The 18,690-nt window shown below is 41.5% G+C and overlaps 3 protein-coding genes across 7 annotated transcripts in view; all 3 read left to right on the forward strand.

Annotated features, from left to right (window-relative positions):
- Nucleotides 1-9,665, forward strand: part of GCKR (glucokinase regulator) — a 53,196-nt gene extending 43,531 nt beyond the window's left edge. Inside the window, exons 20-23 of one of the 2 annotated variants that reach the window (XM_064363954.1) lie at nt 7,679-7,721; nt 8,380-8,434; nt 8,624-8,719; nt 9,055-9,665. In XM_064363954.1, the coding sequence (XP_064220024.1) occupies nt 7,679-7,721; nt 8,380-8,434; nt 8,624-8,719; nt 9,055-9,268 (408 nt within the window). In that variant the 3' untranslated portion in view covers nt 9,269-9,665. Of the gene's footprint in view, nt 1-7,678; nt 7,722-8,379; nt 8,435-8,623; nt 8,720-9,054 lie in introns of those variants that run through there. The other variant, XR_002479182.2, reaches the window with a different exon arrangement.
- Nucleotides 9,666-9,673: 8 nt separating this feature from the next.
- Nucleotides 9,674-15,540, forward strand: LOC105733216 (spermatogenesis-associated protein 31H1-like). The gene is given in 4 exon segments (XM_012475540.2): nt 9,674-12,892; nt 12,925-14,664; nt 14,667-15,191; nt 15,193-15,540. Coding segments are annotated over 4 exon segments (5,685 nt in total). The 5' UTR covers nt 9,674-9,676; the 3' UTR covers nt 15,397-15,540.
- A 317-nt stretch (nt 15,541-15,857) lies between these two features.
- ZNF512 (zinc finger protein 512) overlaps nt 15,858-18,690 on the forward strand; it is a 35,215-nt gene continuing 32,382 nt past the window's right edge. For 2 of the 4 annotated variants that reach the window (XM_012475409.3, XM_012475410.3), the window contains exons 1-2: nt 15,858-15,967; nt 16,482-16,540. In XM_012475409.3, the coding sequence (XP_012330832.1) occupies nt 15,938-15,967; nt 16,482-16,540 (89 nt within the window). In that variant the 5' untranslated portion in view covers nt 15,858-15,937. The remainder of the gene's footprint in view (nt 15,968-16,481; nt 16,541-18,690) is intronic. The other 2 variants (XM_012475411.3, XM_012475412.2) reach the window with 2 other exon arrangements.

The raw sequence follows: 18,690 nt of genomic DNA on the forward strand, positions 1-18,690 counted from the left end.
CAGGCTGGAGTGCAGTGACATGATCTCAGCTCACTGTAACCACCTCCTCCTAGGTTCAAGCAATTCTCATGCTTCAGCCACTTGAATAGCTGGGATTACAGGCATGTCCCACCACACCTGGCTAATTTTTGTATTTTTAGTAGAGACAGGGTTTTGCCATGTTGGCCAGGCTGGTCTCAAACTCCTGGCCTTAAGTGATCCATCCACCTCAGCTTCCGAAAGTTCTGGAGTTACAGGTGTGAGCCACCGTGCTCAGTCCTCTGGAGAATTTTTTGTAAGAACACTAATTCCATTCAAGAGGGAAACCCCTTATGACCTAATCACTTCCCAAAGGCCCCATCTACTAATACATTTCATTGAGGGTGAGGATTTAAACAAATGAATTCTGGGGAAGACATAAACATTGGGTCCATTGCAATGTCCTTTATCATGCTAAGGAAGACTCCTTCTATTCCTATTTGGTTATGTTTTTTATCATAAATCACTGTTGGATTATGTCAAATGCTTTTTTCTATATTGATTTATATGATCATGTGAGTTTTTTGCTTCTTTAAGTTATTAATGTGGTATATTACAATGATTTATTTTCTTGTGTTAAAAAACCTTTGCATTTTTGGGAAAAATCCTGTTTTCACTACTTCTATTCAACATCGCTTTGAAAGTTCTAGGTGGACCAATTAGGCATACTGTGAATAGTTTGCTTTTCTTTGACTGAAAATTTCCCTATTTCACCTTTTATTTTGAAGGGTAGTTTTGCTAAGTATAAAAGTCTGAGAGCCGTGTGCTATGGTTCATGCCTGTAATCCCAGCACTTCAAGAAGCCAAGACAGAGGGATCATTTGAGGCCAGCAGTTTGAGACCAGCTTGGGAAACATACTAAGATCCCATCTCTCTAAAAACCAAAAAAAAAAAAAAAAAAAAAAATGCTGGGTGTGGTGGTATGCACCTGTAGTCCTAGCTACTCAGGAGCCTGAGACAGGATGATTGCTTGAGCCCAAGAGTTTGAGGTTACACTGAGCTATGATTATGCCACTGCACTGCAACTTGGGCAACAGAGAGAGACCTGGTCTCTAAAAGGAAAAAAAAATCTAGGTAGGCAGTTATTTTATTTTAGCACATTAAAGGATGTTATTCTATTGTTTTCTGGCTTCCAATATTCCTAAAAGATATAAAGCGTTCATCTTATTCTTCCTTTGAATATAATGTGTCTTTTAATTTTGCCTGTTAAGATTCATTGTGTGGGTGTTCAGCATTCTGTAATGTACTTAAGTTTAGGTTTTCTTTGTCTTCGTGCTGCTTCATAACACTTCTCGCATCTAATGCTTTCTCAGTTTTGGAAAGCTCTTAGCTATTCCCTTAAAAAAAATAGACTACATTTTAAAGTCATTTTTAGGTTCACAGCAAAATTGAGCAGAAAGTACAGAGAGTTACCATATACTCCCTTTTAACTTTCAAATACTGTTTCTGCTCGCCTTTCTGTCTGGGACTCCTATTCTGTCTCCCTTTCCTTCTGGGACTCCTATTACTCTGTCCCATATGCCTATTGGCTCTTATATCTATTTTCTTTCCATGCTTCATTATGGATATTTTCTCCAGACATTTCTTCAGTTGTGTCTAATCTGTACCCCTTTCTGAGTGCTTTATTTCTTCTCTTCTGCAATTTCCATTAGATTTTTTTATTTTTTAGTTCTTGGCCAAAATTATCCATCTTATCATCTAATTTCTTGTATATTTAAAACACATATATTTAAAAAATCATGTTTTGTTACTCTAATATCTGGATTGCCTATGAATTTGTTTTTATTCCCCAGGTTTATCTCTTAGTCTTCAATCATTCAGTCTTGTCTTCTAGTAAGCATAGCAATTTTTGATTTAATACCAGAGAGTTTATATATAAATTTGAAGAGAAAAATTCAAGGTTCTGGATAAAGTTACTTTCCTCCAGAGAGTAGAGCTATTTTAGCTTCTGGCAGTCATTTAGATTAGGAATCATCTCAATCCAATAAAGGATTGAATTTATCAGAGGTTGAGATTCCATTTTTGAGCCTGGTTTATTTCAGGTTTATTTTTACTCCTAAGTATAGCCCTTTGGGGTCCCAACTGAAAGCCTGCGATATTAGGGCCCTCAATTCATTTTTTTCTTCATCTATCCCCATAAAACTGTGAAATTTCAATTTAGCTGGGCTTACTTACCTCCACTTCCTTTTTCTCTGGGATCTTGGCTCCTCTGGTTTTTGATCCCTTGATATGTCTCTAATGACTTTAAATAGATATTTTCAAACAGATATTTGTCCAACTTTTCCTGTTGCTTTATTTGAAGGGTTCAAACCACTACTATAAATTGAAATCGCAAACTGGTGCTTTTTTTCTTTCCATTTTTTCCCTTCTACTAGTTTGGAAGTTATGAACTCTGTTTCTATTCTTTTAGTGGTTACTCATCAGAATTAAATATGTGTACATATCCATTCTTTATTCAGAAATATTTTATCAATGATAAGTCCATCCATTTCAGTACTTTGCATTCTTATTAATGTCTGGAAGTAAGATTTGAATCTTTTTTCAAATCTGCTAGATCACTTTTTATGGGCTTCTGTTTCTAACAAATTTATTTATACTTGTATTTTATTTCTTTAAATATAATATGCATAGGGGTTTTCTAATCTACATCTGATAATTCCAATACCTGACATCTTTTCAGGTTTGTTTCTGTGCTTGTGCTTATTTTTTTAATAGTTAACATTTCTGAAGTTGGGGTATGTCTTACAATTGATGGTACTTAATAATTTAATTAACAGTGGTTTTTTTTTTCATTCTACTAGCATATAAATTGATGGTATATTTTATAATCAGGAGCATCTTAAATTTAATAAAATAGAATATTTGTGGGGATTTTCAAGCCTAAGATAAAGATTTTCCTCAGAGAGTATTTCATTTACTTTTGACTCTGGCACCACCAGTCCAGGAGCATTTTAAATTCATGGCTTGAAGAGTTATTGGGACAACTCAGATAATGTGAACTTGAGCTGCCAAATATACAGAAGTGAGCCTTAGTTATGGCTTCCCAGAGACTTCACCCCAGACCCCTGAACTTCTCAGTGTGAAAGCAACTTTCTTTGCAGTTACCTGAGGTTAGGAGTGAGTGGTAGATTTGCCAGTTTGAGGTTCCATTTTAATATGGGAGGGTGTTCTACTGGATTAAAAAATTTTTGAGAGGCCGGGCATGGTGACTCACACCTGTAATCCCAGCACTCTGAGAGACTGAGGTGGGCAGATCACTTGAGGTCAGGAGTTTGAGACTAGCCTGGCCAACATGGTAAAACCCCATCTCTACAAAAAGTACAAAAATTAGCGGGGCATGATGGTGCATGCCTGTAATCCCAGCTTATCTGGGAGGCTGAGGCATGTGAATCGCTTGACCCCGGGAGGCAGAGGTTGCTATGAACTTAGATTGAGCCATTTCACTCCAGCCTGGGTGACAGAGGGAAACTCTATCTCAAAAAAAAAAATTTTTTGTTTTTAAATTTGAGACATACTAATGTATACATTTGTGGGGTATAATGTGATGGTTTGCGGCATGTTTACATTGTGGATTGACTAAATAAAGTGAATTAACATCTCCATCTCACTTACCTGTTTTGTGTATGATGGAAACATTTAAATTCTTCTCCTTTAGCAATTATGCCTATGGTTTATTTTTCTGAAGTTTGCCTTAAGGAGTTCTCTGCTTTAGGTTACAAAGATTTTCTCCTACTTTTTTTTCTATGTTCCAGTCTTACATTTCACATTTTAGTTTTTAATATACTTGGAGTCTACCTTTATATGTGGTATTAGGAAGTGATCCAATTTTATTTTTCTCTATAGTGAGCCAGTTTTCCCATAACCATTTATCGTTTTTTCTTTTTCTTTTTCTTTTTTTTTTTACATAGAGATGGGGTTTCACCATGTTGGTCAGGTTGGTCTCGAACTCCTGACCTCGTGATCCTCACACCTCGACCTTCCAAAGTGCTGGGATTACAGGCGTGAGCCACTGCACCCAGCCTATTTTTTTTTTTAAGACAGGGTTTCACTCTTTCAGTCAGGTTGGAGTGCAATGATACCATCTCAGCTCACTGCAACCTCTACCTCCCAGGCTCAAGTGACCCTCCCACCTAAGCCTCCTGAGTAGCTGGGACCACAGGCGTGTGCCACCACGCCTGGCTAATTTTTTGTAGAGATGGGGTTTCCCCATATTGCCCAGGCTGGTCTGGAACTCCTGAGCTCAAGGCCCGCCTTGGCCTCCCAAAGTGCTGGGATTATAGGCGTGAGTTGCTGTGCCCAGCTCTCATCACCGTTTGCTAAACAATCATTTTCCCATTGATTTATAGAACTCCCTTTATTATAAAAATTTGCCATGTATACATAAGTTTGTCTCTGAGCTCTCTATCTGTTCCATTGGTCTATTTGTTCCTGTTTTTATTTCCTACAGCTTTGTCTTAGTGTTTCGTGTGTTTGCTGTTTGGTACAGCAAGTCACTCCTTTGCTCTTCTTTTTAAGGTTGATTTAGCTATTAGTAGACCTTTATTTTGTCATATTAATTTTAGAGCATTTAACAAGTTCTTGAAACATTCCAAATGAAATATGAATTGGGAATGCATTAAAGTATTATTTAAGCCTGAGCAACATAATGAGAGCTTGTCTCTACAAAAAATAAAAATAAAAAACATTAGCCAGGTGTGGGGTCATGCACCTGTAGTCCCAGTTACTTGGGAGGCTGAGGCAGGAGAATTACTTGAGCCCAGGATGTCAAGGCTGTAGTGAATCATGCCACTGCACTCCAGCCCAGGCAATAGGGCAAGACCCTGCCTCAATAAATAAATAAATAAACAAACTAAAAAAATACATGTCTATATACAGACACACACACACACACACACACACATATTATATATATATAATTTAATTTGGCTGGGTGTGGTGGCTCATGCCTGTAATCCTAGCACTTTGGGAGGCCAAGACAGGTGGATTATGAGGTCAGGAGTTCAAGACCAGCTTGGCCAACATGGTGAAACCCTGTCTCTACTCAAAATACAAAAATTAGCCAGGTCTGGTGGCACACACCTGTAGTCCCAGCTACTCAGGCAGCTGAGGCAGAATTGCTTGAACCCAGGAAGCGAAGGTTGCAGTGAGCCAAGATCACACCACTGCACTCCAGCCTGGCTGACAGAGCAAGACTGTCTTAAAAAATAATAATTTGGGGAATAATGACATCTTTGTAATTTCAAGTTATTCCAACCAAGAACTTGGACTATCTCTCCATTTATTCTGATCATCTTCTATGTCTTTTATTAGCATTTTATAGTTTTCCACATGGAAGTCTTCCGTATTCTTGGTTTACTTAACACCTTGCTACTTTTATCATTTGTTATTGCTATTGTGAAGAATATCTTTTATTATTTTAAATAATATTTTTATAGTTTTTACTGTGGTAGAGAAATGTTATTGATATTTGTAAGTCATTCTGATATTCAGAAACCTTGGTGAACTATTTTATTATGTCTGATGAAGAATGTCCTATTATCATTTCAACTGCTTTCATACTTACTGGTCTACTCAAATGATCTATTCCTTTTTGCCCAATTTTGGTATCATATTTTTTTTCTAGGAATTTAACTATTTTATCAGAGTTTTCACATTATTAATGTGTACTTATTCAAACTGTTTTCTTCTTCCTCCTCTCTCTCTCTTTCTTTTCTTTTTCTTTCTTTCTTTCTTTCTCTTTTTTCTGACAGCGTCTTGCTGTGTCACCCAGGCTGGAGAGGGCAGTGGCAGGATCACAGCTCACTGCAGCCTTGGCCTCCTGGGCTCAAGAGATCCTCCTACCTCAGCCACCCAATATCTGGTACCACAGGCATACACCACCACACTCAGCTAATTTTTTTTTTTGAGACTGACTCTTGCTCTGTTGCCCGGGTTGGAGTGCAGTGGCATGATCTTGGCTCACTGCAACTTCCACCTCCCGGATTCAAGTGATTCTCCTGCCTCAGCCTCCTAAGTAGTTGGGATTACAGGCATGCACCACCATACCTGGCTGATTTTTGTATTTTTAGTAGAGATGGGGTTTTACCATGTTGGCCAGGCTGGTCTGGAACTCCCAACCCCAAGTGATCTGTCTGCCTCGGCTTCCCAACGTGCTGGGATTACAAGTGTGAGCCACCGTGCCTGGCCACCCTAGCTAATTTTTTAAAATTATTTTTTATTTTTTGTAGAAACGGTCTCACATGTTGCCCAGGCTGGTCTCAAACTCCTAGACACAAGGTTTCCTCCTGCCTCAGCCTCCCAAAATGCTGGACTATGGTCAATAGCCACTGCACCTGACCACTTCTACTTCTTTTTAATTTCCAAGGAGATTTACATTTACTTTCATCTTTTACCCTAAAGCATTACCTACCCAGGTTCATTCCACTTTTATTTTCAGTTTGAAGGTTCCTGGTTACACAGTGAGTTTAATTAGAATGCCAAGCCGGTATGAGTATAGACTCATGGTTAAAATTCTCAGAGAAGGATTTGGTTTTTTTTTCCCCACCTAAAGTACAAATATTCTTGTGGTGGGCAGATTTTTTCCTAGCCACCCTTCCACTAAACATGTGGCACTTTGAGAATTCTGACTTTTTCCAAGGGCCTCAATTCCAGATACATACTTCACATGGGCCTTGTCTTTTGCCCCTACTTCGTTGTCAACCCAAATCCCTTCTGACTGACGCTACAAATGATGTAGGGCATTGAAATATCAGATGATTTTCCACTCACGTTTTTCACTTTTCTCCTTATTTTTGGCCTGTAATGATTTCCCTTACTCTTTTTTGAGAAGCTTAATTTGGTATTAAAAGGCTACTGGGCTGGGAGTGGTGGCTCACGCCTGTAATCCCAGCTAGCACTCTGGGAGGCCGAGGCAGATGGATCGCCTGAGGTCAGGAGTTTGAGACCAGCCTGGCCAATGTGGCAAAACCCCGTCTCTACTAAAAATACAAAAATTAGCCAGGCATGGTGCCACATGCCTGTAATCCCAGCTACTCGGGAGGCTGCTGCAGGAGAATCGCTTGAACCCAGGAGGTGGAAGTTGCAGTGAGCCGAGATCACGCTACTGCTCCCTAGCCTAGGTGACAGAACAAGACTCTGTCTCAAAAAAAAATTGTTTTATTTGAAATGGTAATAAATGTGATCACCGCCTTTAAAATGACCTGGAGCATTTTGCAAAAACTCTGGGAGTTTTCCAACTATAGAATAAAATTAAAATTTTACCTTTAGGCATAACCTGGCTTCCATCTACCTTGTCAGCCTAGCATCTCCCACTACTTAGCAAAAGTGCACCTGACCTTCATGACATGCTGATCTCAGTGATGTTTCCGCTTGCCTGAAATACTTTTTCTTCACCTAAAAGTCTTGTACTGATTCTTTAAACTCCAGTACAAATGCAACTTCTTGAGTAATTCGTCCCTTCTGTCTTAGGAAGTTAATCACTATCCTCTATATTCCCTGACATTTATGTTTGTTACAGTATTTATGTACGGTTATGGGTGCCAATTCTATCAGTATCTGATACATGAGATGTATCAATATCTGATATCTAAAAGGTGAGATGTGCTGTCAATAAAGTCTCTAACCTAGAACATAATCTGATTTTCTTTTTGTGCTTCCCTAGACTTCAAAGCACCGTAGATGGAAAAAGATCCAGAAATTAACAGGTTAGAATGATTACCAATTATGGGTCTGCCTTATGACTCTAGCCTTAAATAGCAGGTGGAGGGAGGTTGGAAAAGAGGGTGTAAATGGAAGAAGTGTGCTTCTTCTAGCATCTCCATGTCTAAAGAGATGTATGTTAATCTGTCATTAGATTAGAAAAAAAAGAGCTGTATGTATACAGCTCCATGGTTGCTTTCCTCATGCTTCCTCTCCTCAGCTCCTTTTGTTCAAATCCCAAGGTATTGGGGAGGAATCTTGGTGAGATTATAAAATGGACAAAGGGTAACTACCAAGAGTTTGATGAGGGAGGTTTCCCTATCTTTTTTCCCCCACCATAGATACTGGATAGACTCCTTTGAAGGGAAAGATATGTATCATGGCCTCTCTTTCCCCTACTCCCACTGCTTATTACTATGATTATTCCTATTCTTCCCAATGTATATAGCTTACATCTACTGTAGGATGAAGGCAGCATGTATGATGGAAGCAGTGTAGCTTTTTGAAAAATGTTGAGATGGGTTAAGTCTGAGATCTACCACTAATCAGCTTCATGATCTTGGGCATAACTTCATCTTTATTTCCTTATTTGCAAAAAGAGGGGGTTGGATGAAATGATGTCGATAATCATGATGCTGATAGATTCTTCTCCTCTTCTCCCAGATCCACAGTGGGAAGAAACCCTCAGGATGGCTTGCACTGAAGCTAACCTGACATGGTGAGTAGCCTGTCTTCAGCCAATTCTACTGATAAACTCTGTGAAAGTTAGAAGTAAAGTACATCGTACCCTGTTTTACTTCCTTCACTATGATAGCTTTCTCTTTTCTAAGTTAAATCTCTCGTACTGTTTTCCTTACTGGTATTTTAACGAGACTTCAATTACATTGACATACAATGTTGCATCCAGTGTTTCAGAACTCCCTGGGGACTGGACCAAGGAATATATGCTCTGGTCAATGCAGCAGAGTCTTCAACAGATCTTCCGACACCTGAAAAGCATAAGGTCAGGCATTGTAGTTTCTGGGTGAGGACTGAAGGTGGTAGAGGTTTTAAAAAGGAGGAAGGAAGAGGAAGAAGGAGGGAGGGAGAGAGTTCATTTTGTCTGTGGAGGAAGTTCTGGGTTCAAACTGGTCAAAGGGTCATTTCTGGGTGGAATGGGAACAGTTTCCTCCCTTTGTCCTGGCAGAGGAATTCTTTCTATAAGTAACTGATGTTGGGGGAAGAAACTTTTTTTTTCCCCAATTGTCCTTCAGGTCAAAAATATTTTGCATTTGAAATGACCACATTTTTCTTTTTCCTATTTCAATGCAAACTGAAACATTTCTCTTTATTTCTTAGATCAAGCCTTATGGAACAGGATTTGCCTGAACCACAGGATACAATTTCTTCCTCTACCTCCTCTGTTCTTGGGTCTCAGAAGACTGTTCAATGCTGTTGTGACTATAAGAAAGCAACACATTCTACTGACCACAGCGTCTCCTTTAGATCATCATGCAGTAACTCCAGTCTGTCTCATCTTCCTGTCTTTTCTGAAGGAACAACTTCGGAATAACAGAGCCATAGTTTACCTATTTCCCACAAGGTCATCTGTGTTTGAGAACCAAGGCACAACCCTACCTCCTTTTCAGCTATCAGAGCCCCAGAAATCAAAAGTAACTCCTGTAGCACTGCTTCAAGTTATGGATTCTATGGGGATGATTAACAAATCACATCCACATATAGAATCAGTAGGAATGACTCCAACACCACAACATCAAGCCATAGAGTCAGTGAAAATGAACACATTATTGAACCATCAAGTCACAAAATCAGATAAGATGAATCTAAGGCCACAATGTGCAGTTATGGAAACTGGGGAAATGATGCCAGGGCCCCAGCATAAAGTCATGGAATCAGTTGGCATGACCTCAGGATCACAAAGTCAAGTCATGGAACAAGGAAAGACTATTCCAGGGCCAATATGTCAAGGCACAAAATCATTGGAAGTGATCTCAGCACTGTTACATCAAGTCATGGATTATGTGAAAGTAACTCCAGTAGCACTATTACAATTATCCCCATGGATTCCATGGGGATAATTCCACCAGCACAGCCACATGTTACAGAAGCTAGGGGTTTGACCCCAGGTTCACAGTTGCAGAAGGTAGAAGATCACAGTGGTAGAAGATCTGTTCATCTAGTCCTGCCACCAGAGTTTCAAGATATAAACACTGTGGAGTTGACACTAAGACCACCAATGGAAGACACAAACTCTGCGGAGTTGGCCCCAAAGCCATGGTTACAAGATGTCAGATCTGAGAAGATAGCCCCAGTACTATTGTTTGAAGATGTGAAAACTCCTCAAATGGTAGAATGTAGGAGGTTAATTCCTGAGACACATGTGCAAGGTATGAAATGTCAGGAATTGATCAAAGGGACACAACTTCAGGCAGTAAAACCTGCAGAGATGAGCCCCAAACCAAATCACCAAGCCATAGAGCCTGAAAGATTGACCCCGTGGTGTCAAGCATCAGAATCTTTAGAGGTGATCTCAGAGCCAGGATATCAAGGAAAAGAAGCAAAGTTGACCTCTGACACTCGTCACCCAGTGGAAAAATCTATTGGGTTGACCCAACCATCTTTAGGAACTACCCCAGGGCCAGTGAGCCAAACTTCAGAATCTGTGGAGATGAGCTCAGTGTCATTCCAAGACACTCTTAAGACAGTGCACCAACTTGGAAAAGCAATGAGGGAAACTCCAGTATCACAACACACAACAAAAGAATCTCTGGATTTGATACCAGGATCAGAGATACAAAGTGTGAAATCAGAGGTGTTGACCACAGAGCCACAGCCCCATGATATGAAGTTTGTTCATTGCAATCCAGGGCCATGTTCAGAAGTTACTGAGTTGTCAGAGACACCCTCCACATCAGAATATAAAGACAAAGAAACTGTGGGGTTGGCATTGCCTGAAGTTGGTAAGACCCAGGGAGTTATCCCAGTACCATCAGATTCAGAAACAGGAGTTCTGGAGTTGACTCCAGGACCAGACATGCAATATGAGAAATCAGAGCCACTGCTGCTAAATTGGAAATCTGTGGTGTTAACCAGTGAGTCATCTCCATTAGTGATAGGATCTAAAAAGTTGATTACAGAACAAAAATCACATGTTACGGACCTGACCCCAGGGCCACAGGTCCAGGGAGGAAAGTCTATGCAGTTGGATCTAGAGTCACAGTTGCAAGATGTGAAACATGTGAATTTAATCCAACTGTCAACTACAGGAGTGGTAGAATCAGAGGAGATGATACCAGAACTACCGCTACAAAGAATGCCACTGGAGGATTTGGCTAAGAGGGCAGAGCTCCAAGATGTAAAATCTGTGGATTTAAATCTAGGCCCATGTCAGCCAAGTGTCAAATCTTCTGGATTGACCACAGGGCCACAGTTACGAAGTGTCAGATTTTCTAAGGTATTTCCAGGGCCACTTCTTCAAGGAGAAAAACCTGTAGATTTAATCTCACAACCCCTACATTATGGTGCGAAATCTGATGAATTGACCTCAGATTCCCCAGTTCAGGACATTAAATCATCTGATTTTATCCCAGACCTAACACCTCAAAGTGTCAAATTTGTACAGCTGACTCCAGAACCACAACCTCAAGGTGTGAAATTTGTGGAATTAAACCCAGGACTAGGCTTGCAAGATGTCAGATTTTCTGATTTGATCCCAGGGTCAAAGCACCAAGATTTCAAACATATGCAGATGACACCAGGAGCTCAGCCTGAGGATATAGATTCTCTAGGTTTCCTACCAGAGTCATCTTTGCAGTTAAGCCAAGGGCCACATGTTGAAGACATGAAATCTTTTCTGTCTACTGAAGTATCACAGTTTCACAGCATGAAACCTGCAAAACTGACCTCAGAACTACCATTTCAAAGTGTGAAATCTGAGGAAGTAAACCTATGGCCTTGGCAGCAATATCTCAAATTTTCTGAATTGACTTCAAGGCCAAAGCTGCAAGGTGTCAAATTTGGGGATCAAACTCCAGGATCAGTGTTTCATAGTGTCAATTCTGTAAAGGCGGTTCCAGAGTTAGGGCTGCAAGATTCCACATTAGCAAAGATGTCTCAAGGAACTCAAAGAATGAAACAGGAAGGGCTTAACCCAGAGCTGCAGCTCCAAGATGTCAAAATTTTTGATTTAGTACCAGGAACTCAACCTCAGGGTGTGAAATCCTTAGAGTTAAACTCAGGGCCACAGCTACAATGTGTACAATTTTTAGAGTTGACCCCAGGGCCAAAGATGCAAGGGGTACGACGTCTGCCAATGGCTCCAGGGCCAGAGGGGCAAAGGGTTAAGCCTGAGTTGTTAGTACCAGAGCCAGTGTTTCAAGATGTAAAATATGTAGTAGGCAATCAAGTGCCAAGCCTTGAAGTTGAAGTTTCGAGTAAATTAGTCTCAGAGACACAAATGCCAGGTGCAGAATCCATGGAGTTGACTCCAAGGCCACAGTTGCACAAAGTGAAACCCTTAGAGGCATATCCAATAACACGGCTGCAAGACGTGAAGTCTCTAGTGTTTACAAAAGAGCCACAGTTTTCAGGGGTGCAATCTGGAGTATTAAGCCAAGAGCTACAATTACAAAGTGATAAAACTGCAGCGCTCAACTTCTTACTACACTTGAAAAGCACAAAATCATCAGAGTTGGCTCATCAAACAAAACTTCTAGGTATGAAATCTAAGGAGTTTAGCTCTGGGCCACAATGGCAATGTGTCAAATCTTCTAAGTTGAACCCTAAGACAAAGTCCCAAGACATGAAGTTTATAGAGTTAAACCCCAGCTCACAGTTGAAAAATATCCCACATTCTGATTTGACCATGAAGACCAAGATTCAAGGTGTCAAATCTACAGACTTCAAACCTGGGCCACAGTTGCAAGGAGTGAAATCTTCTGAGTCGATATCGAAGACAAAGCTTCAAGAAGTGAAATTAGTGGAATCCAACTCAGGCCCACAGTTGCAAGATTTAAAATCTTCTAGGTTGATTATGGGTATAAAGCTTCAAGACATTAAGTCTATGAATTTCAGTTCTGGACCACATTTACAGAGTGTGAAATCTTCTGAAATGACTCCAGGGGTGAAGCTTCCGGGTGTGAAATCTGTAGACTTCAAACCTAGTCCAAGTTACAAAGTGAGAACTCTGATTTGACCCTGGGGAGGAAGTCTCCAGGTGTGAAATCTGTAGAGCTGGAATCAGGCCCACAGTTACAAGATATAAAATCTTCTGATCTGATCATGGGTATAAAGCTTCAAGATATAAAATCTGTGAAGCTCAGTTCTGGACAACACTTTCAAGATATAAAATCTTCTGAGGTAATCTCAGGGACATGGCTTCAAAGTATGAAATCAATGTATTTCAATTCTGGACAACAGATACAAGGTGAAAAATACTCTGAGTTGATTCAAGGAACAAACTATCAAGATGTAAAATCTGTAGAATACAACCGTGCTCCGAAGTTACAAGGTGTGACATCTTCTCAGTTAACCCTAGAGACAAAGCTTCAAGGTGGGGAATCTGTGGAGTTCAAGTCAGGCCCACAGTGGCAAGATATGAAATATTGTAACTCAATCAAGGGGACAGAGCTTCAAGATGTAAAATCTAAGGAGTTCAGTTCTGAATCACAATTGCAAGGCATGAAATCTTCTGAAGAGCTCCCAGGGACAACGCTTCAAAAAGTGAAATCTGTGAGATTCATGCCTAGGCCAATGCAGCAATATGTAAAATCTTTTGAATTGTCTCTAGGTACAAAGGTACAGGATAGGACATCTCTGGGGTTAAACTCAATCTCACAGTTACAAGATAGAAAATTATCTATGTTGACACCAGGGATACACCATCAAGGTGTGAAATCTATAGAATTCAATCCTGAGGCAAAGTTGCAAGATATGAAATCTGGGTTGATAAAGCTTCAGACAGTGAACTCTACCGAAGACAAACATGACCCAGAATTGCAGGTTGCAGAACTCTCTAAGTTGGTAAGTGAGGTTTTCTCAGGTCCTTTTAGGCTCGTCATACGGAGAAGACCTATGTCACCATCACAAAGGAAAGCTAAAATCCATACTCAAGCTTCCAAGAGTCCTACTTCCACAGTAGATTTGCAGTCTGGGTCCTCCCAGTCCCCTGCTCCTATTCAAGTCTACATCAGGCAAAGACAACACAGCAGCCGTGACCTGGAAGAAAAGACAATAATTAGAGCACCTGGACACTATGAATCCATTCAGGTTCACACCCTATCAGAGAGTGACTCTGAAAGCACTCAGAATGAGAAACGGGCTAAACTGAGAACCAAAAAGACCTCTGGTTCAAAATATCCAATGAAGAGAATGAACAAGGGACTCAGAAAACACAGAAAGTTCTACACAAGCAGTAGAACCACAACAGAGAGTCCCTCTAGGGAATTACCAGTCCATTGAAGAAGGAAGATGATTGCAGCAGCTCAGACAAGTACTGCCTCCTTAAAAAGACAACCTAAGAAACCTTCCTGACCCAAGTTCATGCAACTGCTTTTTCAGGGCCTAAAGCGGGCATTCCAAACAGCATACAGAGTTATAGCTTTTGTTGGGCAGAAGCCTGTGGACAGGACAATCCCAGACAATTTGTGGGACTGCTGCTTACCCAGCAATATCAAAAGAGACAGGAGGTCAGCTGACAAGCTAAGGTCAGCAGACTCAACCATTAGATCAGCTCAACAGCCAAGAAGAGCTCACTCTTTCCAACTCAGACCTCTTCGACTGCCCAAGCCCACAGGTTCCCAAAGTGGTATCACTTGCCAAGCTGCCTCAGTCGAGCAGCCTCTGGGAACTAATAGTAGCAGGTCAAAGAAAAATGAAATCTCCTGCCAGGAGTCTAAGAACTTGCCAACACCAGGAACCAGAGTTAAAGCCCAAGGAAGAATCCTACCTGTGAAGAGAATTCTTCACAGATGAAGAATTCCCCTGTGAAGAGAATCTGGCACTGACTCCTTAAAGAGAAACTCACACACAAGGAGCAAAACCACCCCAGCTTCTATAGGGAGAGAACCCCACACAGTCCTTCTGAGAGAACCCGTCATAACCGCACTTGGAAAAACCATCACAGTCCCTCTGAGAGGAGCCATCGCAGTCCCTCTTGGAGGAGCCATCATAGTCCCTCTAAGAGAACCCATCACAGTATCTCTGAGAGGAGATGTCACAGGTCCTTTGAGAGGAGCCACGGTAGGATTTCTGAGAGAAGTCACAGTTCCTTAGAGAAGAGCCACCTCAGTCCCTTGGAAAGAAGCCATTACAGTCTCTCTGAGAAAACATGTCACAATTCCTCTGAGAGGAGCCACTGCAGTTCCTGTGAGAGAGCCCGTCACAGTCCCTCTGAGATGCGGCCAGGGAGGCCCTGTGGGAGGAGCCATCGCAGTTCCTGGGAGAGAAACCATCACAGTCCCTCTGAGATGAGGCCAGGGAGGCAGGCCCTCTGGGAGAAGCCATCGCAGTCCTCTTAAGGAGAGACTCAAGCACAGTTCCCCTGGGAAGAGGCCCAGCCCTTTCAAGAATGGAACAAGTCTTCTTGGGACCACACACAAAAATCCCAAAGCAGGGCAAGTGTGGAGGCCTGAAGCTACTCACAGAGGCGAGATCCACCCCTATTATTCATTGTCTCCCTGAAGTCTTCACCGTGCTACCCTTTCCAGCCGTTTTTCCTGCTCAGTCATTGCCTCCAGTTCCTGCACCTCCAACGTGGAAAGGCTTCCACGTCTCTCTAGGGGGGGTGGCATGTGAGATTCACATAGAATTTAATAAAGCGGCAGTAACTGATCTCCTTGTGCATGTAAACTGAGGCCACTGGCTGGGTGGGTGGGGAAGGCAGGGTGGTGGGACATGAGAAGCTGTACAAAGGTTCGGAATGAGAGCAGGAGTTTTAAGGCTGGGCAGAGGCTCCAAGCTCCGCCCCTTCATTCCAGACCCCACCCACAGGTTCCCAGGTCCCTTGTCGCGATCCCAGTGGGGCGGGGTCTCAGAGGAATCGGAGGGTTACTCGTCACGTGACTCGTTCCGGCCGCAGCCCCCTTGGAAGTTGCTAGGCGGAAGTAGACGTTCAGAAGAGGGCTAGGCGGGGCCGAGCCCACATCCGGGAGAGGCGAGGAGAGCGGAAGTGGCGTTGGTCTGGCCGGAGTCCTTTGGTGAAATTGTTAGGCGTGGAGAGGGAATGATGTCTTCCAGGCTCGGTGCTGTACCCGTGAGTTTCTTGGTTTGACCGTCATGCTTTAGAGGTAGCGCTGTCGAGCCCAGAACACGCGGTCTCTCGCTTTTGTCCCATGCTCAGAGTTGGTTTTATCAGAGGCCATTGTAGGCCCCACCCTTCTAGATCAGATCACCTGTCCCCTTTTTCTTTACCCGCGTTCTTCTGCCTGTTCCCCACCTCCTTGGATTTATCCTCGCCACGTTGCCATTAGTTTCTATTCCTTTACATCCCCAATGTCTCTCATATCCGTTGTCTTTTCTTTTGGCCTCCCTTTTAGAGCCTGGGACAGGGCTTTGAGAATGGGGAGGACGAAGGCTCTCGTATTGTTACCCGCCTTTGCACTGCTGGAAGATAGGACAGCACATTTTTCCTAAAAAGTGTTGCCTTCTTCAGTTTGAGGTGGTTGCCCCGGGAGAGCTTCATTTCTTCTGGGCATAGGGGAATTCGTCTTTTTGTGGTCGAGGTTCAGAGGTCCCTAGCACTCACTCGTGTGCTTGTGATTTGCTAGACTTCGGGACCCACAACCTTTAAACAGCAGAGGAGCACGAGGATCGTGGGAGCTAAGAAGTAAGTGAGGTTTTCTCAGGTCCTTTTATGATTGTGTCGCCAGCGCTGTCAAGTAGAACTTGTTCCTGTGATGAAAATGTTCTGTATCTGCATTGTCCAGTATCATAGCCACTAGCCCTGTGTGGATTTTGAGCTGTTGAAATGTGGCTAGTGCAACTGAGGGACTGAATTTTAAATTTTTGCTAAGTAAGAGGTTTTTCTAAGGTTCTTTCATGATTGTGTGGCCAGCGCTACCCAGTAGAACTTGTGACAAAAATGTTCTGTATCTGCACTGTCTAGTATCATAGCCACTAGCCCCTTATGGCTTTTGAGCGCTAGAAATGTGGCTAGTGTGACTGAGAGATTGAATTTTAAATTTTATTTTATTTTAACTAAATAGCCACCTGTAGCTAGTGACTACTGGATTGGACAGTGTACGTATAAGCCTAGTGTGTGGGAGAGAAACCTAGCTTGCAAAAAAAGAATACAAATTATAATAAAAATGGAACCAATGACTTAGTGGTAATCCTGTATTTCTCCAGACATCACATTCATGCTCATAAATATATTGATTAACTTGGGATGGATGATAAAAATGGCTGGAAGAAATCCTTGTATTTTTAGACTACTTGGCTGTAAGACTGGTTTATTATTTATTCAGTTTATTAGAACACTGAAGGTACTTAGTTTTTCCATGGTTAATACAAAAGAAAACATTCTTGTTTACTAGACATTAAATGGATTCATTCAGGTGACATTTATGAAATGTCTGCTGTGTGTGCCAGTTCTGTAGTAGGTTAGGTATACAGGCATGAAAAACAACTAACAGTCTAGAAGGGGAGATAGGCAAGTAGATCAACACAGTTTGTTGCAATAATTATTGTAAGTATTTTTAAACGGGAATTTAATGTAGCCTTTCCGGGAGGGAAGTGATAGTTTGGAAGGGAAGGATTATCAGAGCAGGTCACTCTTAAGGAGAGACTTGAAAGTTGAGGAATCATGCAGTGAGCGGAGAAGGAGAAACGTTTTTCAAAAGAGACAACAGCATGTGAACATGTGGAAGAAGTTAATGCATAGCAAGCAGTTCTCTATGACTGGGATGGAGGATGAGGGATTGCAGGGAGAGCGTTTAGAGAGGTTAGTAGGGACTAGACCATGAAGGACCTTTTATGATGGCATGCTAAAGTGTTTGGATTTTATCCTGGAAGGGATGAGGGAATGACATAGCCAGATGCTGGTCTTAGAAAGGCCACTCTGGCAGCATTATGAAGGATGGATTTGGAATGTTACTGGGAAACTGGTTCAGAGGTTATTATGATAATATAACCTCAGAGATGGATGAAGAACATGTGCAGCCTATAGTGGGAATAATATACAGGGAATACGCAGGGAACAATGTGTAGGGAATGTACAGGTTGTGATGATGAGAAGTAAGAGAAGGAAGATAGGATGTCTATGGGTTTCTGGCTTTGGCAATCAGGTGAGTTTTGGAGTAATTTCAGGGAACTAGGAATTTCTGAATGAGGAGCAACATTTGGAACAAAAATAGGTTTGGACCTCAGATGAAGAGCTGGTCTGAAATACAGAATTGGGAATCATCAGCTTTAAAAAATAATTGGAAACATGATGTTTTCCTCCACAAGCTGAGTATTCATGAGCTCTTCTAGGAAAAGTGGTTAGAGCAGTGTTTCTCAGTATGTACCTTGGTCACCTGGAGATAATTGTTAAAAAATAAGATTGTTCGGCCCCCATCCATTAACCAGATTTGGAATCACAGGAGTTAGGGTGTGGAAATCCTTATTTTAAACTAGCTTCCTATAAGATTGTGACATTTGAGAATTAGTTGTGAGAAATGAGACCAGAAAAGAGTAGAGAAGGAAATCATGGTGAACACCAGCTTTTAAAGATTGGGTAAAACTAAATAAGTTTACAAAGGATACCAAGATGAACTAAAGTACTTTTCTAATGAAACCTAAATATTTGCACATAGAAGAATGAGCTAGGGGCTCTTAAAATTTTTTGGTAGATCAGAAAGGAGTTGAAAATAGGCTAACATTTTCAACTAACATTTCAACTAACATAGGCTAACATTTTATGTTTGTGATCAGAAGCTGAGAGTTGCCGCACTGGTGACAACAAATTATAAAATAATTACAATTATGATATTTTGT

The sequence above is a fragment of the Aotus nancymaae genome, unplaced genomic scaffold, assembly GCF_030222135.1.
Source record: "Aotus nancymaae isolate 86718 unplaced genomic scaffold, 86718_ANA_hifiasm-v0.15.2.pri h1tg000057l, whole genome shotgun sequence".
Taxonomy (NCBI): domain Eukaryota; kingdom Metazoa; phylum Chordata; class Mammalia; order Primates; family Aotidae; genus Aotus; species Aotus nancymaae.